At 46.8% G+C, this 24154-nt stretch overlaps 1 protein-coding gene across 6 annotated transcripts in view; it reads right to left on the bottom strand.

Moving 5' to 3' along the window:
* The window catches only part of LOC132592277 (uncharacterized), a 31491-nt gene extending 8078 nt beyond the window's left edge, over nt 1–23413 (bottom strand). For 2 of the 6 annotated variants that reach the window (XM_088672854.1, XM_088672855.1), the window contains exons 1-5: nt 14958–23413; nt 5342–5386; nt 2729–3944; nt 846–959; nt 674–750 (exon numbers count right to left, since the gene is read on the bottom strand). In XM_088672854.1, the coding sequence (XP_088528980.1) occupies nt 3654–3944; nt 5342–5386; nt 14958–15287 (666 nt within the window). In that variant the 5' untranslated portion in view covers nt 15288–23413 and the 3' untranslated portion in view covers nt 674–750; nt 846–959; nt 2729–3653. Of the gene's footprint in view, nt 1–431; nt 751–845; nt 960–2728; nt 3948–5341; nt 5387–14957 lie in introns of those variants that run through there. The other 4 variants (XM_060275462.2, XM_060275463.2, XR_015950731.1 and 1 more) reach the window with 4 other exon arrangements.
* Between the last annotated feature and the right edge of the window lie 741 nt (nt 23414–24154).

Below are 24154 nucleotides of genomic sequence, written 5' to 3'. Positions count from 1 at the left end.
GCATTTTCTGAAATGGCATGAGAACAGAGTGTGAACACACAGTTCACACTTATCTGAATTTTGCAATGCAAGTTCTCCAACTGGTGTTTACAAAGCTACACATATTTGGTAAAAGGGTGAACAAAAATGAATATTATCATTGTTGCTGTTAATCCACCCTTGGCGTTAAAGTTCCAGGGTGGGTTAAAACAAATTAAAGCACAATATTGAAAAGAGCTTAAAACAACTTTCAGTCACAGAAATAAGGTAGGTGCTAAAACACCATGCCTCGCGTGTCAAAAGCCAAACAGTGTTGTTAGTCAAAAGCAACATGCAAGAATACATTATATTAGGGGGAATTGCTTGCAAAAATGTGCACTTTCGTCAAAAACAGTATACAAAAATGTGCTTATGGGGGGAAGTCACACCAAAATTCTGAATAACTTTGAAGATGACTTTTAATATATATATTTTAATCGCTAATTGCTGTGAAAATGCGAAGAACTGAATTTTAGATAGAATCATAGAATCGAAGAGTTGGAAGAGACCACAAGGGCCATCCAGTCCAACCAAGAAGGATACACCATCAAAGCATTCCTGACAGATGGCTGTCAAGCCTCCGCTTAAAGACCTCCAAAGAAGGAGACTCCAGCACACTCCTTGGCAGCAAATCCCACTGTCGAACAGCTCTTACTGTCGGGAAGTTCTTCCTAATGTTTAGGTGGAATCTTCTTTCTTGCAGCTTGAATCCATTGCTCTGTGTCCGCTTCTCTGGAATGATAAGAATTTGAGGGAGTTGAAACAGACAAACCTTTCCGTCCCCCCTCAAGGGCTATGCCCAAGTCAGTGGGCATTTGAAAACTCACCAAGTTCTCATGGTTTGAAAACCAAGCCTTCCTGCCTTCACAGCTGCAAGAAGTGAAGCCCCTTCAAGCTGACATCGTCAGAGCTCCTCCGAGATTCTCCGAGGAAAGGAACACCTAGTTTTCATGAAGACACCACAATAACAATGAGATTGGTAATTTGCAGGGAACCCTGGCTTGGGTGATGGGACTAGTCTGTATCAGGAGATGCTTGCTCGTGTTAAGGAAAAATTACAGGGTGAGAGACTACTCAACAGCCCAGCTCATCGGGGTGCAAGTCCCCCACGGGTCCATGTGATCAGTAAAAGAAGGAATTCCACCCAAGTCATCTGGAGCAAAACAGTGGTCAGTAGACCAAGATCTTTAATGTTGCGCAACAGGTCCCCACAGGAGTAAGAACCCAAGCATGGGGTGACCTCCTCTTTTAAAGCTTCCCTCTTTCCCCCAGAATACACTTCGAGTGGCATCACTAATACATCATCACTACATCACTAAAGGTACACTACATCACTAATGGTACCCCTGACCATTAGGTCCAGTTGCAGACAACTCTGGGGTTGCACGCTCATCTTGCTCTATAGGCCGAAGGAGCCAGTGTTTGTCCACAGACAGCTTCCAGGTCATGTGGCCAGCATGACTAAGCCGTTTCTGGTGAACCAGAGCAGCACACGGAAACGCCGTTTACCTTCCCGCCGGAACAGTACCTATTTATCTACTTGCACTTTGACGTGCTTTCGAACTGCTAGGTTGGCAGGAGCTGGGACCGAACAACAGGAGCTCACCCCGTCGCAGGGATTCGAACCGCTGACCTTCTGATCAACAAGCCCTAGGCTCTGTTGTTTAGACCACAGCGCCGCCCGCATCCCCACTACATCACCAGCATGTCACAAATGGGGAGGGGTATACAAGGGTTACACAAGTTCAACATTAGGTCACTTGATCAGACACCTTTCCCAACACCTTTAGTCCCCATCACCGAAAGAACAATAAAACTATTGACATCTCCTTGCCCTCAGGACTTGTCTGGAGATGGGCTTTCAGAACACCTGACTTGCTCAACTGCCTCTGGATGTCTAGTGTTGCCCCCTTGGTCACTCCCTGGGGGGGCATGTATGTGCTCTCACGCTTGAATTATGGTGGGATGTCCTGTTCCTGCTGCCTGCGTGACTCCCCCCCCCCAATATCATTTCCGTATCACCCTTGGATAGTCATAACTGGGCACCAATGACATTGATCTCACCATACCTGGATACAAACTTTGGCCTCCACCCTGTTTATGCCTCTCTAACGTAAGAGCATCTTCTGGATCAGGCCAATGGCTCATGTACTCCAGCATCCTCTTCTCACTGTGACCAACAAGATGCCTATTTTGTGAAACCCTCAAGCAGGATCTGAGCACAAGAGCAACTCTCCCTGTGGAAAGCCACAGTGACTAGTAGCCACTGATAGCTTTCTCCTCCATGAATTTATCCAATCCTCTTCTAAAGCCACCCAGATTGGTGGCCATCACTGCCTCCTGTGGGAGGGAGTTCCATAGATTAACCGTGCGCTGCATGAAGAAGTGTTTTGTTTTTTAAAAATCTGTCCTGAATCTTCCAACCATCAGCTCCGTTGGATTTCCACGAGCTCGTGGAAAGGGTTCTAATTTAATCACCAGAACAACTCTTTGAGATCAGTGAGATTGAGAAACAGCAACTGGTTCTCACCAGCTGAGCTTCATGGCTGGGTGGGAATTTGAACCCAGGTCTCCCAGGTCCTAGTCCAGCACTCTAACCGCTATGCCACACTGGCTCTTTCAAGTAGCCTGGTATCAACTAGACCTGGTCTAAGGGAGCTTCCCATGTTCCTATATTAACAACAGATAAAGTGAGGGAAGGGAGACTTACTGGTTGTTGCCAGGAAGATCTCCTGGGTCTGCTGGGGCAAGGAAGAGATGCATGGCCTTCTGCTTACATTTGCGTAGTAGAAAGGCTGACCATTCTCTCTTCCAGCCCTGCTTTGGGTCTTGCAACTTGGAAAGACAAAGGAGAGATCAGCTGCCAAAACACCAGGAGCACCTTCATCCAAAATTTGCAACTTGCACCATTTCTGGTGTGTCTGGCCCAGAATGTTTGGTCAACCTGTATCCATCATCCACAGGACCTTCTCCATAACACAACGGAAGTTGTGTCACATGCCCCAATGCAACAGGGTAGCCCAGGGTCTCTGAGGGCACCGATCCTGCCCTCTTAACAGAGGAACCCATGAACTACCAACACAAACTGGATGTGCTATCCCAGAGCCATGGATGAGGGAGGTCAAGGGGGAGTAGAATAAAATGGTTGAGTTGGATGGGACCCAAGGACCATCGAGTGCAACCCCCCCTGCAGTGCTGGAATTTCAGCTAAAGCATCCGTGACAGATGGTCAGCCAACCTCTGCTTGGAAACCTCCAAGGGAGGAGAATCCATCACCTCACAAGAGAGATCATTCCACTGTCGAACAATTCATGTACGGTAGCTTGGAAGTTCTTCCCTGTGTTTCGTTACAATCTCATTTCTCGCGATTCGAATCCTTTGACTCGGGTCCTACCCTGTGAAGCAGCGAGAAGCAAGCTTGCTCCTCCATCCATGGGACAGCCCTTCAGATATTCGAAGATGGATATCACATCACCTCTCGGTCCTCTCTTCTCCAGGCTGAACATCCCCAGCTCCTTCAACCGTTCCTCATCAGGTTTGGTCTCCAGTTCCTCGATCATCTTCTTCTTCACCCTCCTCTGCACACTTGACCATCTCCTTCTTTAACTGTGGTGGCCGACTGGCAAGGCTCCTCTTCACGGTGCGGGCGGTGGGCAGTACATTTCCCCTAGGCTGACCCGATTGCTGCAGTTCCACTGGTACAGCTCCAGCAGCCTGTTCAGGAAAACCAGCACAGGTCGTTCAGGGTGGTAGCGGCAGAGCCGGCACGTGGGGCAGCGGCTCTGGCTCCTTCTGCGTAGCTTCACCTGCAGCTGGTTCAGGCGGGTGGCAAGCCGGGAGAGGAGGCGCTGCGTCTGCCCTTCCTGCGCCTGCTGAACCACCTGAAGTTCCTGGTAGAAGCAGCTCAGGTTGTCAGCAAAGCAGACCTACTGGGACAAAGGAAGGAAGGAGAATGGTTTGTTTGTTTTTTAAAATTGGCTTTGCTTGCATTATATTACAGGCACCATATGATTCCTATTCTGCATTTGCAAGAACTCACTCTTTTAGCGTTGTGGCACCTACACTTTGGAACTCCCTGCCTTTTGACACCAGGCGGGTACCTTTGCTGTACTCTTTTCGGCACTTGCTAAAAACGTTTCATGGAATTGTAGAGTTGGAAGAGACCACGAGGGGCATCCACTCCAACTCCCTGCAATGCAGGAATCTTTTGCCCAGGGTGGGGCTCAAACCCACTACCCTGAGATTAAGAGTCGCATGCTCTTCCAACGGAGCTGTATTTCTCTCTAGACAAGCCTACCCAGATACTTAGAATGCTGTTGTGTTGTTTCGGGGTAGATTGCTGGTTTTCATGTTTTGAATGTTTTAAATACAGTGGGGCCTTGGTTCTCGAACTCAATCCGTTCTGGAAGTCTGTTCGACTTCCAAAACGTTTGGAAACCGAGGCGTGGCTTCTGATTGGCTGATTGGCCCCAGAAACAATGCCGACAGCCGAAACGGACGTTCGGCTTCCAAAAAAGCATTCACAAACCGGCACACTTACTTCCGGGTTTGCTGTGTTTGGGAGTCAATTTGTTCGTCAACTAAGCTGTTCGGGAACCAAGGTACCACTGTAGTTATTTTAATTGCTTTTACTAATACTTCCACTCAACTGCTTTGAGTGTTGCGCTCTCTCTCTCTCTCTCTCTCTCTCTCTCTCTCTCTCTCTCTCTCTCTTTCTCTCAACAATCAAGAGGTATATCATGGAATTGTAGAGTTGGAAAGCACCCCAAGGGTCATCTAGTCCAACCCCGTACAATGCAGAAATCATGTCAATTTAATGAAATAAACTAAAATGAAATTATACCATTTTTCTTTCTTTCAACCCAACTGTGCCTTGTTTGCCCTCAGCATCTTGGTGGCCACTCTCAGGAGGACACAGGGTCCTGAGACAGGTGGACCACCTGTCGTATCCAACATGGGCATCATCCTTAAAAGAGGAGTTTTGGGGCATGATAGCTTTCATGCTAACTTTTGATGGCTGGGTCTTTTTCTAATGCCTGCTTGGTGGTATTATTATTATTATTATTATTATTAATAACCTGCTGTGTTTAAATTTAGCCCTTCTCACAACATAGCTGCCCTTTTAATTGCTTTTCATCTGCTTAAAAGCCATTGGTTTTGGAAAATGCGTAAACGAAGAAGCACATGCATAGCTGGAGGCGCCCGTTTCAGCCGAGCACAGATAAGAGCTGAGCCCACACACTGTTTGGGAGCAAGGAGATTTGGCCAACTCCCACCCCCCACCCTGCTCTCGTCATACATACTGTTTGCAGGAGATACCTACGGTGATATTGTCTGGGGTGAACAGGGTCCCGTTGCTGGAGTTGCCCTGGAGGAAGACACCAACAGGCAGTTACAGGAAATGAGGCTCCAACCTTCCTTGGAGGTTTTCGGACATAATAATATCATAATAGTTTATTATTTATACCCAGCCACTCTGGGCGGCTTCCAGCAAAATATTGAAATACAACAATCCATCAAATATTAAAAGCTTCCCTGCCTTCAGATGTCTTCTAAAAGTCAGATACGACTAAATGACTAAACAACAACAACCTCAGAGAGTGGTAGGATCTCCTTCACAGAATCATGGAGTTGGAAGGAATCTCAGCTAAAGCATCCATGACAGATGGCCATCCAACCTCTGCTTAAAAACCTCCAAGGAAGGAGAGTCCACCACCTCCCAGGGGAGACCGTTCCCACTGTCGAAGAGCTCTTACTGTCAGAAAGTTCTTCCTGACGTTTAGTTGGAATTTCCTTTCTTGTAACTTCAAGCCATGGGTTCAAGTCCTACCATCCAGAGCAGGAGAAAATAAGCTTGTTGCATCTTCCGTGTGACAGCCCTTGAGATGTTTGAAGATGGCCATCCTATCTCCTCTAAGTCTCCTCTTCTCCAGGCTAAAGATACCCAGCTCCTTCAAGCCTTCCTCATAAGGATGTTTTTATCCAATGAACCATTCCTTCATTGCATGTTTTTATATCGGGATGCCCTTAAAAGATGACTTGGAAACTTCCGTTGCTCCAAAACACAGCACCCAGATTACTAGGTGGTGTTCCATTTAGATCTCATGTAAACCCTGTTTTAAAATAGCCACACTGGTTGTCAGTTGGTTTCTAGGCCCAATTCAAAGTGTTCCCACTGGTGTTTGAATCCCTGAGCAACTCAGGTCCCAAATACCTGAGAGGCTGCCTCCTTCCCGACAGACCCTCCTGGGTGCTGAGATTGGCGGAGGCTCCCCTCTTGACAGTCCCCTCAGAGGTTTGGGGTGGCGGTGTAACAGGCTCAAGACAGGGCCTTCTCTGTGGTGGCACCTAAGCTGTGGCACTCCAGCCTCACAAAGGTGCACCGGGCTTCCAAGATACAACTACTGTACAGTTGTACCTTGGAAGTTGAATGCCTTGGCTCCCAAACAAATCGGCTCCTGAACAGTCAAAACCCGGAAGTAATTTTCGGAAGCCGAACATCTGGCACAGCTTCCGACTGGCTGCAGGAGATTCCTGCAGCCAATCGGAAGCTGCGCTTTGGTTTTCGAATGGCATACAGCTTCTAGAGGGTGCTGAAGACACACCTCTTTCCCCCAGCTTTTTGCACTTGAGAGGTATATTTATATTTATATTTATCCCCAGCCACTCTGGGTGGCTTCCAGCACATATAAAAACATAACAAAACATCAAACATTAAAAACTTCATGATATTTTTATGACCCACCTTATTTTTGTGACTGTAAGTTGTTTTAAACTGTTTTTAATATTGTCCTATAATGTTATAAGGGACACGGGTGGTCCTGTGGGTTAAACCACAGAGCCTAGGGCTTGCCGATCAGAAGGTTGGCGGTTTGAATCCCCGCGACGGGGTGAGCTCCCGTTGCTCGGTCCCAGCTCCTGCCAACCTAGCAGTTCGAAAGCACGTCAAAGTGCAAGTAGATAAATAGGTACCGCTACAGCGGGAAGGTAAACAGCGTTTCCATGCGCTGCTCTGATTCGCCAGAAGCGGCTTTGTCATGCTAGCCACGTGACCTGGAAGCTGTACGCTGGCTCCCTCGGCCAATAACGCAAGATGAGCGCCGCAACCCCAGAGTCGGTCACGACTGGACCTAATGGTCAGGGGTCCGTTTACCTTTACCTATAATGTTATAACCCACCCTGGGACCTTAGGGTAAAGGGCAGGTTGTTGTTGTTGTTGTTGATGATGATCTCTATGTACACATTCCCCCAATATTCACATTTTTTGTAAATATTGTTTGGCTGGAGAACTGCGTTGCAAAATTCGGGCAGATTCTGAAGGCAAGCTGCGTTTCCATGGCCTTATTGCTTCAAAAAGTGCAGGTTAGGTAGTTTCTTGTTAAAATGAAAAAGGAATCGGATTTCCTTCCCCATCCCAAGTCAGAAGCAATTTGTTGATGTAAGACAGGCTCAGACTCCTAAGCTCCCCTAGGAAATGAGCAAAGAAAGTTGGGAGGCAATCAGCATGAAACAAAACAAGGAATCAAGGGTTGGCTGTGCCGCTGCTTCCATGTTTGCTTATCACATCATATCATATCTATCAGCGCATGCTAATCATGATCTCAATTCTCTGAGTGCCGGCCTTTATATGGCCAAAACAGCTCCACCCGCGCAGAAGAGGGTGGTGTTAGCAAACTTGGAGGAACTCTGGAGTTTTGTAGAAATTCTTAGAAAAACAGACCAGTGAAAATTGAGCGTGAGAAGTGGGGGTGGGGGCAGCAGAAGAGAGATAGGGGCAGCTGTGGTGAGTCTTGGCTTCCCCACACCAAAGACTCCTGGGAGCTGTAGTTTGCTAAGGAGGCAGCCCCCACAGCATTATAATTCCCAGCACCCTTTAAAAAAAACCCCACAGTTCCCAGGATTATCTAGGAGAAAGCCATGACAAAGTGGGAAATGAGTGCTTTAAATGGGTGTATACAGTGGTACCTCGGTTTAGGAACACAATTGGTTCCGGAAGTCTGTTCATAAACTGAAGCGTTCATAAACTGAAGCGAACTTTCCCATGGAAAGTAATGGAAAGTGGATTAATCCATTCCAGACGGGTCCGCGGAGTACTCAACCTGAAGCGTACTTAACCCAAAGCATGGGTGTAATTGGTTCTGGAAGTCTGTTCATAAACTGAAACGTTCATAAACTGAAGCGAACTTTCCCATTGAAAGTAATGGAAAGTGAATTAATCCGTTCCAGATGGGTCCGCGGCGTTCGTAAACCGAAAATTCATAAACCGAGGTGTTTATAAACCGAGGTTCCACTGTATAGGACACTGATGGCCAACCTTTTAGAGACCGAGTGCCCAGACTGCAACCCAAAACCCAATTTGTTGATGTAAGGCAACACGGCAATTTAATATGGGATAATAATGATTGCCTGCATGCGCACATACAAATAAATGTAACGAAATAAATAAACTCAGCCAGATGGGTGGGGTTGTATTATTATTATTTTATATTGATTAATAATTAATTATCATTAATAATATTTTGCCGTTTGATGAGAGCTTGCCTAAGAACCCCATGCATGCTAACCTCGAGTTCCGTGATGAAGGAAAGGCAGGCCATTGGTGTACGCAGGGGCACCCATCATGGTGGCCTTCAGCAGTTGCTGGGCTCCCAGCCCCACCAGCATGGCCAACAGGCAGATAGTTTAAGTGTTATAATTCAGCAGCACCTGCAGAGTACCCTGCCAGCTACCCCTATATTCAAGGATAATATCAGCTGAAAGAAGGTACGTGTCAGACCACATAGGTCACCTAGAGACGGAAAAGCACAGGTCCAGGAGGTTTTGCCTTCCCAACCTGTTATTCAGCTGTAAATCAGGATAAACATCATTCCACAGAAAACTCACTTGACTTTGCTCTGATCCAGAGGTAAAACAGTGGGTTCCCCCCCCCCCCCGGGGAAAGTAGTGGCTCAAGCGGATGAGCCCTAAGCCAACCCTAAGTCATAAAGAGATGGAATCATTGCCCGCTCAAACATTTTAGCCAAAACTGTTGGATTTGAAACGGGTCTGTAATTTCCAAAATCACCAAGTTGAGAGGAGGCTTCTTCAGAAAAGGTGTAACTACTGCCCCTCTCAGAACAGATTTCTTGCAATGTCCTCCTTGCAGAGAAGCACTGACCACAGCCAAGATAAAATCTGAATCATTGATCCTGCAAGAGGATGCTATAATTCTAAATTTTTGGAGCCGGTTGGCTAGAGCAGTGGTTCCCAATAGGTGGTCCGGGGACCCCCAGGGGTCCGCGAGCTATGCCAGAGGGGTCCGCAAGATGCTATTAGAATAAAAAATATATTAAATATATTTCGTATGATAACAGATTTTTTGTTTTGGCCGCTTCCTGCATGAGCAGAGTCTAGCGCAAAACTAGAATTAGATAGAGGCAGTAGTTCTGCTGTATGCCGTTAGGTGGCGCTTTACAAACACTACTGTTTTGCAAAGAGGCAGCATGCGCATTCTACTAACGCTCACCTCCCCAAGATGCTTTGCACACGTCAGCTTCATTTGTGCGCTACTGCGCAGGTACCCTGTCTTCTCCATTCCCCTCCCTCCTCCCTGGCGTGTGCTGCCTCTTTGCAAAACAGTAGTGTTTGTAAACAAAGCGTTGTTTTTCGCGGAAGCTACAGTTCGCGTAGTTAAAAATGGACCGTTGGTTAAAAAGTGGTTCGTTAAAACAACAAAGGCCTACAGATGAAGAGGAAGATAATGCATTTGATGTTCAAGCAAGTAAGTCAGTGACTCTCAAACCGATCTTGTCAGTGTCCATTGAACCTAAATCGTAACTGTAAAAAACGTATAAATATAAAATATAAAAAGACTCTTAATTTGGCTCTCACTTTTTAATTTTAGGATTAGGAATTAATGGGGGTCCTTGTCACAATAGCGGCTCGATGAGGGGTCCTCGAGAAAATTTTGTTGGGAACCCCTGGGCTGGAGGTACAGATACTGATTTTGGAGGCTGAACTTGCTTGGGGACTAGAAGTACATGGCTGGCTTTATTTTGTGTGTACATCCACCTTCTGCTTATTATCTTCATAACAGCTAACAACATAAATCGCTATCTGCCTCTTACCTGCTCGGCCTGTTTTAAATTGCGGCGTGGGAGGGGGGAGCTGGTTGATGGGCACGCAACTCTCCCTGACGCTGCTGTGGGCAGTGCGTGCTCTTGGGAGCATTTCCCGCTCACAGTGGCGTGGGGGGGGGGGAGAGAGAGCAGCTGAGCACTTTGCCAGCCCCCAGCCACAGCCCTGCTGGGGCGATGGTGCGCGTGCCCAGAGAGAGGGCTCTGAGTGCCCACTCTGGCATGCATGCTATAGGTTCGCCACCACTGGTATATGATATGATACTGTATATAATATGCATGTACATAACTGCATGCTCTTGTGGCATTTCTGCAAATATTTGGAAAGCCTTTTTTTTGGGGGGGTAATTCCATTTATTTATTTCTTGCATTTATACCCAACATTTTCCTCCAAGGTGGCCTATGTGGTTCTCCCCTTTAATCACTCCACGATGACCCTGCGAGGTAGATTACACCAGGCATCCCCAAACTGCGGCCCTCCAGAGGTTTTGGCCTACAACTCCCATGATCCCTAGCTAACAGGACCAGTGGTCAGGGATGATGAGAATTGTAGTCCAAAAGATCTGGAGGGCCGAAGTTTGGGGGTGCCTGGATTAAACTGACTAGGCGGTGACTAGCTCAAGGTCACCCAGTGAGTTTCACAGCCGAGTTGCGGGGATTTGAACCTTGGTCTCCCAGGTCCTAGTTCGACACTGTAACCACTATGCCACAAATGGCTTCGACCCCTTCTCCACCGTGAGGATAGAGCAATAGAGAAATATTAAAACATATTTGGCAAGTATGTAGCTTTTACAGAGTGCCATGGATCATTTATTTCCAACCTCGTAACATTCAAAAGTCCTTCTTGGCTATTTTATGTGTCCTACTTAACTGGCTGACTCAAAAAAGAAGGGAAACAGCTGTTAGCTTCCTCCTTCCCTGCTGCAAAGACCTGTGAAGGGATTTTGTTATAGAGTAATTGCATCTTAGTTTGCTGCCGTTCTGAGTTTATATAATCACCATAGATTTCAACTCTGTGTCTGTTAGGTACGGAATGATTTGGGTGTTTCAATTAGTTTTTAACGGAGCCGTGACTCTCGTGTACACTTTGCGCTAGCACTTCCTTGCAGGTTAAAAGTTGCCTCTCCTCCGAAGATCAGTTACACCTGAGGAAACGAGAGGTGGGGGGAAAGGGCAAGGTAATAGAAAGGAGAGAGAAGATGAGTGGAGGGGGAAAGCAGATAATAGGAACTATTGTTCAAATGGTGATATCCTCGGGTTTGCGGTTATGCTTTCTCCAGCTAAACAGTGAAATTCTAACGCAGCGGTTCCCAAACTTTTTGGGGCCTGCTCCCTTCCCTAGGTTCCACAAACTCAAACTTTTAGAAGACATCTGAAGGCAGCCCTGTTTAGGGAGGCTTTTAATGTTTAATAGATTATTTTATTTCATTTTTCTGTTGGAAGCCGCCCAGAGTGGCTGGGGAAACCCAGCCAGATGGGTGGGGTATAAATAAATAAATAAATAAATAAATAAATAAATAATAATAATAATAATAATTATCCCCAGTGCCCTACCCTATAAAAAGCAGGGTAGTGCTTTGCATGGTCCTGAATGGGGTAACTGTGCCCCTGAAGGACCAGGTGCGCAGCCTGGGAGTCATTTTGGACTCACAGCTGTCCAGGGAGGCGCAGGTCAACTCTGTGCCCAGGGCAGCTGTCTACCAGCTCCATCTGGTACGCAGGCTGAGACCCTACCTGCCCACAGACTGTCTCACCAGAGTGGTGCCATGCTCTAGTTATCTCTCGCTTGGACTACTGCAATGCACTCTACATGGGGCTACCTTTGAAGGTGGCCGGGAAACTACAACTAATCCAGAATGTGGCAGCCAGTCTGGTGACTGGGAGCGGCCGCTGAGACCACATAACACTGGTCTTGAAAGACCTACATTGGCTCCCAGTACGTTTCCCAGCACAATTAAGTGTTGGCGCTGACATTTTAAGCCCAAAACGGCCTCGGTCCAGTATACCTGAAGGAGTGTCTCCATCCCCATTGTTCTGCTGGGACACTGAGGTCCAGCTCCAAAAGCCTTCTGGTGGTTCCCTCGCTACAAGAAGTGAGGTTGCAGGGAACCAGGCACAGGGCCTTCTCAGTGGTGGCGCCTGCCCTGTGAAATGCCCTCCCATCAGATGTCTAGGAAATAAACAACTATCTGACTTTTAGAAGACATCTGAAGGCAATCCTGTATGGGGAAGTTTAAAGTGTGTTTCAAGTCAAGTCAAGTACTTTATTACGGTCATAGACCAGCATAAGCAAAACATCTATATAAATAGAATAACAGTATGAACCTAAGTGAATATTAATTAAATAAATAGGAGCAAGAACCAAATGTAGATTTAAACATATACATAGAATACTTAATTAAGCATTAACGTGTGATTCTATTTTTAATATTCTGTTGGGCGCTGCCCAGAGTATAGTTAAAGCTATGGTTTTTCCAGTAGTGATGTATGGAAGTGAGAGCTGGACTATAAAGAAGGCTGATTGCCGAAGAATGGATGATTTTGAATTATGGTGCTGGAGGAGACTCTTGAGAGTCCCACGGACTGCAAGAAGATCAAACCTATCCATTCTGAAGGAAATCAGCCCTGAGTGCTCACTGGAAGGACAGATCGCGAACCTGAGGCTCCAACACTTTGGCCACCTCATGAGAAGAGAAGACTCCCTGGAAAAGACCCTGATGTTGGGAAAGATGGAGGGCACAAGGAGAAGGGGACGACAGAGGATGAGATGGTTGGACAGTGTTATCGAAGCCACCAACATGAGTCTGACCAAACTGCAGGAGGCAGTGGAAGAGAGGAGTGCCTGACGTCTCTGGTCACATGACTAAACGACTAAAGAACAACAAGCCCAGAGTAGCTGGGGAAACCCAACCAGATGGCCGGGGGTATAAATTTATTATTATTATTATTATTATTATTATTATTATTATTATTATTCACATTAAGGGGGGAAGCTAGCCAGTGGACAAGCCAAGATGGCAGTTTTCCCACCAAGACGGCAGCAGATCCAACCCAAAGGTCCTTTAAATGGACACTCCCCATTATGATGATACAAGGAAAACAGCCTGCAGGAACATCTTCAGGAAGGTTAATTTCAAGATGGAAAACTGAATTATTTACTGAACACACGGCGAAACCCATTTATGCAATGAGAGTGTTAACAACAACAGTTTCCAACACAGAAAGGGATCCTCGCCTGCTATTCCGCTCTCCACTCCCAAAGTCCCCAACTGTAAAATGGGTACAAGGGCGATTCACCTCCCAGAGTTGCTGCAAGGAGGAAAACACAACACAGTGCCAACACTAATCAAAATGTAATAATTGAAATTGGTATGGGTTGCATCCTGTGGTTCCCTTCCTCTGACAGAGGGGTGTTCCAGGTACGAATGAGCAGATCAGTCGATTTCTGGGCTGTCTCAATTTGGCATGCATTTATAGGTTGTCAATTTCCACATTCATTTGTGGATTAGTTTGATTTTTAAAATCCGCACAAAATTGTCTATATAAATTTGCATTTAAATAGGTATTAGCCATATATTTTAATCACAACATGCATATTTAACGGTGCATTTTTTTCTCAGCATACGTTTTGTTCTAAAATACACACACCTTTTCAAAAGCACATGTTTCTAACTTTCTTGAGCTGGGAACTGTGCCGCAAAATCTGGAGAAGTGCATCCTGTGTTCCGATTCATGGATTCTTCCAGGAGGTGAGAGTTAGAGGACAGCTTGCTTAAAAGCATTACTGCTATTAGGAATTCAAGAAGTTTTATAAGAGGCCTTAACCAATCAGACCACAGATTCAGGTTGGCTATTGCGGCGATGCATGGATAGGGCAGGGGGAACAATATCATGGCTGTCCGATTACAATTCAGCAGTTTTGTCAAGAATGCATATGGCAACCTTGTGTGACCTGGTGCCATCCAAATGTTTTGGACCCCAACACCCACCAGTCCCAGCTAGCATGATTGTACTGGCTGGAACCAATGGGGTGTGGGATGTGAGACATAAGTAGCAGTCAAATACAACATTCTTTGTTTTCCTAGAGTGGACATGCAAGGGGATGTTTGGTCCAGCCAGTCGGAATTTCCTGTTTCCTCGTGGGCTGGGACATGCTTCCTTTGCGTGTGACTAGAGGTGAGTGTAACCTTACCTGCCCAGGTAACAAAAGGGCAAGTCACACAGCACTCTCTCTCTCTCTCTCTCTCTCTCTTCCAGCCCTCCAGATGTTTGGGACTACAATTCCCACCATCCCTAGCTAACAGGACCAGTGGTCAGGGATGATGGGAATTTTAGTCCCAAACATCTGGAGGGCCGGAATTTGCCTATGCCTGGTATATACTTTGTAACTAAGTCTGCCTTCAGGGATCCAACTGTGAATTGATGATGCTGTGAGTGAACTTATCGACTTTAAATAAGATTGTGGTGTGTTTATTCTTTTAGAAGGGATATAAAGGGACTTACCAGGAATCTCATATTGAGAGGCTTAAAGAAGCCTGCAACTAGCTACCCACTGTGCAATAAAAGGGGAATGTGAAACTCTGCTAAGTAAAGGAACTTGCTAGCACAAGTTAGGAAGGATATTAATAAACTATATATCCCCCCCTGCCTCCCTGAGCATTCCCACATGGGAATCACATCCCTATACATCTGGAGGGCACCGGGGCCGGGAAACCTTGATTCAGAACGCCTTACATCTTCCCCCTCCATCCAAAACATCTGGCAATTTCAACAAGCCTAATTCGCACACCAACTCTTCCCATCACTTGGTCACTCTTTACTCACCATGCGCTGGATGATGCTTTGTAGAAGCCCAATGGACTCATTCTGACACGAGTGCTGCTTGGCGGAAGGGAGGCCCAGGAGCAGCATAGCCAGGAGGAAGCTGAAGGCTGAAGGATGTGGGATTGCTCCGATCTCGGGCATCATGCCACCTTGTGAGAACATGTACAGCCACATTGTTAGATGCTTCTGGAGTATCCTGAAGTAAGCAGAAATTGCCACCAAACACACCCCTGCCTGACCACAGTCCTTATCACCAAACAACTGGAGTGGGTTGTCTATTCCCAAGGCCATTCCTGCTGGATCAGGCCAATGGCCTATCGAGTCCAGCATCCTGTTCTCGCAGTGGCCAGCCAGATGCCCCAATGGCAAACCTGCAAGCAGGACAGGAGGATGCCAGGACCTTGGAGAGCTCCATGAGAAGACACCTTTTTCTAATATGTCTAATATTTTATTGTTAAATAAGTAGTTAAGTTAAGCAACAAGTTTATCAAAATGAAAGGAATATGGAAAGGATGGGAAGTCAAATGTTGATGAAGAAAATTTATTGTTAGGGAGTTTGTATATTTCTTTTGTGATTTGTGATGATTTTGGATTTGCGGATGACAATGAATATAAGTTTATGTTGTATAGATGCAATTATGAACAATAAAGCATGGAAAAGCAAAAAAGAAAGAAAGAAAGAAAGAAAGAAAAAGACACCTTTTGGTATTGATGAGGAAAAATCCTGGCGTGTGGATTTACTCTGCTGCCCAGCTCAACAGGATGCCACTCCCCACGGGTCCCTCCGGTGAGCAAAAGAAGGAGTCTCCAGCCAAGTTAAAGAAGCAAACAGCGGTCAGTAGCCCTGATCTTTATTTGTTGCAACAAGGTTCAAACACACAAAGAGTAGGAACCCCAAGCATGGGGTTCCATGAACTTTTAAGACCTCTTCCCATTTCCCATAATACATTTTTCAACAGCATCATCAATACGTCACATATATGTCACAGAGTAGGAGTGTTTGGCATGTAGAAACATGAGCCCATCTCTCACCCCTGTCAATAACCCCAGTTCCGGACACCTTTTAACTACCCTCTTCCCCAAAGAAGTATTTGCACATTCCCCTGGCTGCAAGGCTTTCCTGTGCTTCTCCTTTGAAGGTATCAGGATTCAATCCACCATCTCGATGGGTTTCTGTCTGGGGTATGTGCTGCCCTTGATTGCCTCCTGCCTCCTATCGTGTGGCTAAATTCCCACCTTGTGGAGGGGCGAGGAGTACGTGACCTTATGCATAAGGGATTATGGAAGCGGGGGGGGGGGGAGCCCTGGATTCCCCTCTTCCAGAGGAGCCATTAGACACTGGAACCAAGGAAATCCGTCAAACTGTTGAATTTTGCCGATTATTTGATTCTATATTGGATAGTCAGAGGAAACGGCACAATGCCTGGCGCCCGCTTACTGCTACAATTTTATGGCCTGATTTTCTGAGCCTCTTTGCTGTTGTGTATGTGTGGTGCCTGTGTCAACGGTCATTGTTAGAGGCTGTGGTGGGGACTTGGGGTTTGGGGAGAGTTGTTTAACTGCCCCCCCCCATTCCTGGTCTTAACAGTATATATATGCAGCTGTAGGAGAGCATAAGAGCCTTGGAGCCAGACTGGGCCGAAATTCCATCTGCTCCAGCATCCTGTTCTCACAGTGGCCAACCAGATGTCTGTGGGAAACCTGAACAGGAGACCTCTCTCTCCTCCTCCGTTCCAGTAATTAACCCCAACCCCTAGAAATTAATAAATGGTAGGATTTTGATTAATCGGGATATGGGCGGAAGTACAAGCTGCAGAGCTGTACCAGATAGGGAATTCCTGGGCTGGCTTATGCAAACCAGCCTGGCTGGCCTAGCAAAGAGCAAATCTGTTAATGTGACAAAGGGGGCTTATGGGCCATCCAAAAGGAATCCTTTGGCCTGGGTGGGGTATGTGCTTGAGGTGACAGGAAAAGAGATTTTGAGCTGGGAAGATGAAGGAAGAAGAAAAATTGGGATCTATCTTGGGCAGGCTGGCTGAAGGCCGGCTGCACTGCTGTGGGGGACAAGCCCCTCTTGAAATGACCACGCTGTAAGGTCTGGATTTCTTTCTTTCACTTAAAGTGTAAATAGGTGAATAAACTACATTTCTTAAAGCTATGACAGTCTCCGGTGTGTCTCAATTCTCCGAAGGAACATGGACCCTGGGTGAGTGCCTGGAAGCCCCTGAAATCTTGCAGAGAGTTACGACGTTTGTAACAATAAGATCCAAAAAGGAACAATGAATTGCCCATTTATTCAAAATTCAGTTTATCTGGTTTACTTAATTCAACAAAGCTGATGAACTTGGCCAGTGAGGAAGATGGCTGAGATTTGACAGTTGAAAGGGAAAGTATTTCTGAAGGGTGTTTGATCTCAGTATGTGTGATTAAAAGTCTCCCTGTTCTCAATTAGGCTGTCAGTAAGATTCTCCTCGAGTTATATACTGCTCTTGTTCAGCTTGTTATCAGTAAAGTGCTATCCGTTTCTTTTCTCTCTGGGCTCGATCTCCTTTGTTCCAGTCTCTCTGCTAACAGCTGTAGCGCAGAAGAACATCTGGAGCGAGCCAGCTTGGCAGAGGCTGATGTAGGACACAGTCCTCATGAGGTTTGCTCTTCAAGCCGGTTCTTCACAACTTTTCTTCAGAATCCTTTCACAGCTTTATGATTCACTTAGACAGCATCTACTCAAACATCTGGCAACAGACTTCAAGCACATCTAAGTGGTTACTTGACAAATCTCCTGATTCATTGCTCCCAATCTCCGCTTCCAACAGAAGCAGGTGCCCAGAGCTTCCCTGCATGTCTAGAGTGTTTTTCGCACATTGAAAGCACCTTTCGACCCATTGTAGGGTTGGAAAGTTGAAGAATGTCTAACTAACTGAGCCACATGTTGACATTCTAGCCTAGGACAGTTAATGCCTCCAGAGACCCATAAGGGCAGGCATCCCCAAACTTTGGCCCTCCACATGTTTTGGACTACAATTCCCATCTTCCCCAACCACTGGTCCTGTTAGCTAGGGATCATGGGAGTTGTAGGCCAAAACATCTGGAGGGCCATAGTTTGGGGATGCCTGCATAAGGGTTCCCCATCTAGCTGCCAATAGATCCCCGAATCCCAATAACAGCTGCTGCTGCTAACACTTTCTGACTAATTTGCTTGACAGATTGCTTGTGAATTGCCCATCTGATGGGACATCGCGGGAAGGAGATCCTCTGCTCTTGGCTTGGGATATCTCTCTGTTTTTGATTTTTTAAGGAACAGGTGCCCCTGCGTGTAGGAGTGGTTCTAGAGAGTGCCACCCATGCCGTGCTCTTAGACCCAGCGCCCCTGTCATTCGCACCTTGATGCAAGCCAACAAATCACGGGCGATCCGCGGGTCTGTGAGATAGTCCTCCCCCACCCTGGGGAGTCTGCCAGGGCTAATTACCCCCATATCAGCCCTGACTGGCACGGCTGGGGTCCATTCGTGTGGGAGCAGCCATTTCCCACAGCAGGAAAGCTGGATCTCTCTCTGTTTTTGAATGAGATACCCATCGGAGCTCGGCAAAACTGATGCCCCCCCCCTTCTAGCAGAGACCTTTCTGTGTGCGGAGAAGCAGTTGGCAGCTTTTGACACAGATCATGAAGTGAGATGGTTGCTTAAGAATACAGATGCCTCGTCCCTTGAGTGATTGATGTGGGGTAGAAGAACGACAGTCTTGTAAGGCGTTCCCACGTACACTCTGCTTGCATGTGGGAAAGAAGATGCCCTTTAACCTCCAGCGCTCCCTAGTCCAAAACAGACCCAGCCTAAGTCACCCCGATGCTGGGATGCCTCACCCCTCTCATTGACAAATGGGAAGTGTACAATGTTATATGGCCCAATTGGTTAGAGCCTGCATGGCTCAGTTGGTTAGAGCGTGGTGCTGATTGCGCCAAGGTTGCAGGTTCGATCCCCATATGGGACACCTGCTTATTTCTGCATTGCAAGAAGTTGGACTAAATTATCCTTGGCGTCCCTTCCAACTCAATGATTCTATGAATTCAGATATTTTCCCATGAGCCAAGACACAGAGCTCACCCACACTTAGCTTTTGCTCCGCAGTTTCTTTTTTTTGAAAAATGTATTTTTAAATTAAATTTTCTGTTTCACAATTTCAAATGCAGTGGTACCTCGGTTTAAGAACAGCCCTGTTTACGAACTATTCAGTATATGAACTCTGCAAATCGGAAGTAGTGTTCCTGTTAGTGAACTTTACCTTGGTCTAAGAACGGAAGTTGAATGGTGGAAGGGCACTGGCGGCAGGAGGCCTCATTAGGGAAAGGGTGCCTCTGTTTAAGAATGGCTTTGGTTTAAGTACGGACTTCCGGAACAGATTAAGTTCATAAACCGAGGTACCACTGTATACATTTTGCATCCTTAAGATACCAATGACTCCCATTCTTCTCTTTCCATGGTTCATTTTACATATCTTAAATCCCTGCATAATTTACGAAAAACTATACCAATCAGTTTTCCATTATTGCATCCATCAAAACTTATTTACACTGTTGATTTTATCTTAAATGCTGCCAGCGTTCTCAGCTGTACACAATTATTTCCCACATATTCAATAAACGTTTTCCAATCTTCTTTGAACGTATGTTCTTCTTGTTCTCTTATTCTATATGTTAAGTCTGCAAATTGTGCATGTTCTGTCAACTTAACTTGCCATTCGTCTTTAGTTGGGACCTCGCTCATTTTCCATTTTGGAGCTAACAAAACATGGGCCGCCATTGTTGCATACATAAATAACCTTTTCTGACACCTGGGGATTTCAGTCCACAGCAGAAAGGACTCTGTTTTTTGAGGGGAAGTTCTAGTCCACAGCTACTGCTGTCGGAGTCGGACTTCGTAGCAGACGCTCAAACACAAAAGGCCAGTTTGCCACATTTTTAAGGAAGAGGCAGAATACATATTGTTGCAGGGTACCCCTAATCTCTGAGCAGGTCCAGATCCCAGCGGTACCCAGGGTTTGTGTTTCCTTCGGAATAAAGCACAGCGATTACTATGCCGTCTTTAGGATTTATGGTTTATTTACACATGTACGCAACCTGAGCCTGTGATGAGGGGCTCACAGCATCAGCACGCCAAAAGGGTCTTGTTTCTCCCATAGCCACAACCTTGGATTCAAACAGAAACCAAACGTAGCTTTCTCCCTCTGGCTTCTGCCTGCTTCTTGCTCACATGCCTCAGCCCTCTGCTCTCAACTGTGCCTTTCTCCTAAATACTTGCAAATTGAGGGAGACAGAGAGGGTCCCACCCATTTGGGAGTCATTTTGGACTCACAGCTGTCCATGGAGGCGCAGGTACATCCTGTGTCCAGGGCAGCTGTCTATCAGCTCCATCTGGTACACAGGCTGAGACCCTACCTGCCTGCAGACTGTCTCGCCAGAGTGGTGGATGCTCTAATTATTTCTCGCTTGGACTACTGCAATGCGCTCTACGTGGGGCTACCTTTGAAGGTGACCCGGAAACTACAACTAATCCAGAATGCGGCAGCTAGACTGGTGACCGGGAGCGGCCGCCGAGACCACATAACACCGGTCTTGAAAGATCTATATTGGCTCCCAGTACGTTTCCGAGCACAATTCAAAGTGTTGGTGCTGACCTTTAAAGCCCTAAACGGCCTTGGTCCAATATACCTGAAGGAGCCTCTCCACCCCCATTGTTCTGCCTGGATACCGAGGTCCAGCGGCGAGGGCCTTCTGATGGTTCCCTCGTTGTGAGAAGCAAAGCTACAGGGAACCAGGCAGAGGACCTTCTCGGTAGTGGCACCCGCCCTGTGGAACGCCCTCCCATCAGATGTGAAAGAGAAAAACAGCTACCAGATTTTTAGAAGACATCTGAAGGCAGCCCTGTTTAGGGAGGCTTTTAATGTTTAATAGATTACTGTATTTTATTTTTCTGTTGGAAGCTGCCCAGAGTGGCTGGGGAAACCCAGCCAAATGGGTGGGGTATAAATAATAAATTATTTATTTATTTATTTATTATTATTATTATTATTATTATTATTATTATTATTATTATTATTTGTCGCCCCTTCCTTTGCTTCCCTTATTGGCCCATCGCCCAGGCTATCAACCCGCCAGGAAGCTAGCCTGGATATTCCAAGAATTAGACAGGGGGCCTAACCCGCCCGCCCCCAATAACATTATTATCCTCTAAAGAGCAGGTAGGGCCTGAACCAATGGATTCAAATGACAAAGGAGAGTCCGACGAAACATCAGCAAGAACTTTCTGACAGTAAGAGCTGTTCGAAATTCCTGTATTGCATGGGGTTGGGCTAGATGGCCCTCAGGAACCCTTCCAGCTCTCCGATTCTATGAACCTAGGAGTCCTGCTGCATTCGGAACCATTGTGCTGGTTTCCATTAGTGGGACTCATCCATTGAACCCCGCCCAGAGGTTTTCAAAGGAAACATATTAATGGCAAGCTTTTAAGCATCTGCTTTTGCATCTAAAGCCTTCCCTAACCTAAGGAGCTCGCTCACAAGCACGGCACTCCCTTTCCCTGGAGGGCTTTCCTCTGCAAGCCTTCCTTCCCAAGCCAAACCCTCGCAACAATTGAGTAAATGTGCATCTCTTGGATATCAGACTGTTTGGCAATGGGCAGTGGTGACCGGCTGATCTTTCTGAAGATGCTTGCTCAACAGCGTTCCCAGCCTGAACTATGCCCGTTGGACAAGACTCACGCAGCTCGCATTTTCCAGAACTACGGGAAGCATGGGAGAGGATTTGCCGCTGGCTGCAAGGGGTTTCTTGTGGGCTCCAAGTGGGTGCTGTTTGCTACTGGAGATTGCCATGGATTTGCACATGTTCTGCTTTCTGTGCCTAAATGAGGAAGCATCTCATGCTGGAAGCCTACAGCTCTTTCCCATCCAATTGACAGCTCAAATCCTGCAGGGTTTTGTGCTTCCGGAACAGCTCAGACTCCCATTGCTGCTGCCTGCAAGGTAAACCTCTTCATTCTGGCGAGAAGCTTCTGCTCCACTTACCTGTCTCCAGCTCGAATGCGCTTGGTTCGCAGGGCAGATCCAGAGCTGTAGTTCTTGGGTTTGTGGAAGAGCTGGGTGGGTGAAAGAGCCCTGAAAATAAGAAAAGCCAGGCACTTCTCTCCCCCATCCCGACTCACCAGGCCAAAGATGCTTGTCCACTGTTGTTCCCTTTTCCCCTCTGGCTCCTTGCTGCGCCGTAGATCCTTCTGGCTGGATTGAGACAGCACCAGCAATTCCGGACACCCGGCAGGATGCAATCTTCGCCACACCTCTCTCACTTCAGGATGGCTGTTCGGCGTTAAAACAAGGAGACGACTGCAAAGCATTCGCTGGCTGGCTGTCTTGTCAGCCTAAGGACAGCTGCCAGTACAATCACAACCCTTCCCTTCCAGCCAACAAAGTCGTTTAAAAAAATCTTTTTTTAAAACAACAATCCAAAGTAGTCCCAGAGAGGACCGAGTCACTGCAAAGATGAAAGAGGGAAGGTGGTCCAGCACTGCAGCAGGCATTGGGGGGCCTCTGTGTAAAGATCATAGAATACTAGGATTCAAGAGTTGGAAGGGGTCCCCCAAGGGTCATCTAGTCCAACCCCCTGCAAAGCAGGAATCTCATGTTGTGTAGTGCTGTGTTTGTTATGTCATGCACATGTTATAAGGGGTGCGTCTGAACCCTCATGCATGTCCAGCACTCATGCGTCTTCCTACACAAGCTACTAAGAGGTTTGGCTAGACTAGAGTTATCATGTGTGTTTGTTATGAATATGTGTTTCCAAGCCCACAAGAAGGTCTCGCACAAGAGAAATAAAGCAAGGTTGGCCTGTTACATGAAATGAAAGGGACGGGTTATCTGGATGCTGTTCAGACAGCTGGATTACAATATAAGCAAGCAGCAAATCTCATAGCACAAGCACACATTGATCTCAAGAGTAACATCACCACCACCACCACCACCACCATTTATTATTTATACCCTGCCCATCTGGCTGGGTTTCCCCAGCCACTTTGGGTGGCTCCCAGAAGAATATTAAAATACAATGATTCATCCAGTATTAAAAGCTTCCCTAAACAGGGCTGCCTTCAGGTGTCTTCTAAAAGTCAGATAGTTGTTTATTTCCTTGACAGCTGATGGGAGGGTGTTCCACAGGGTGGGTGCCACTACTGAGAAGGCCTAGTTCCCTGTAACCTCACTTCTTGCAGGAAGGGAACCGCCTGAAGGCCCTCGGAGCTGGACCTCAGTGTTCAGGCAGATTGATGGGGGTGGAGACGCTCCTTCAGGGATACTGGGCCTTTGAGGCCGTTTAGGGCTTTCAAGGTCAGCACCGACACTTTGAATCGTGCTCGGAAACATCATGGGATCCAATGTAGGTCCTTCAGGACCAGTGTTATGGGGTCTCAGCGGCCTCTCCCAGTCACCAGTCTAGCTGCCGCATTCTGGATTAGTTGTAGTTTCCGGGTCACCTTCAAAGGTAGCTCCACAGAGAACGCATTGCAGTAGTCCAAGCAGGAGATAACCAGAGCATGTGAGACATCTGCGGGCAGGTAGGGTCTCATTCTGCATACCAGATGGAGCTGGTAGACAGCTGAACACAGAATGGACCTGCACCTCCATGGACAACTGTGAGTCCAAAATGACTCCCAGGCTGGGCACCTGATCCTTCAGGGGTACAGTTACCCCATTCAGGACCAGGGAGTCCTCCACACCCACTTGTCCTCTTGTCTCCCAGAAACAGTACTTCTGTCTTGTCAGCATTCAACCTCAATCCGTTAGCTGCCATCCACCCTCCAACCACCTCCAGGCACTCACACAGGACCTTCACTGCCCTCACTGGTTCTGATTTAAAAGAGAGGTAGAGCTGGGTGTCATCTGCATACTGTTGAACATCCAGCTCAAACCCAAAGATAGCAAGGCCATTAAAGGCGTCAGATTGCATAATAGATGGCGGATGTTTATCTTCCCAGGCTCCAAGTAGGAGTCTGTTTGCGCTTGCAAAGGCCCATAAAGCCCAGTTTTGTTGTTCAGTGTTATTGTTTGGATGCATTTACATAAAAAGTCAGTGCCAATAAAACAGGGCTAGACATCCCCACTTGTGTAATTTCTCTTCCTGACCTCAGTCAATGACATTAATTGCGAGAAGCTCCCAT

This window comes from Zootoca vivipara, chromosome 6 (genome assembly GCF_965207765.1).
Source record: "Zootoca vivipara chromosome 6, rZooViv2.hap1.1, whole genome shotgun sequence".
NCBI lineage: Eukaryota > Metazoa > Chordata > Lepidosauria > Squamata > Lacertidae > Zootoca > Zootoca vivipara.
Note: the sequence above shows the minus strand (reverse complement) of the source record. Positions and strands in the feature narration are given on the sequence as shown.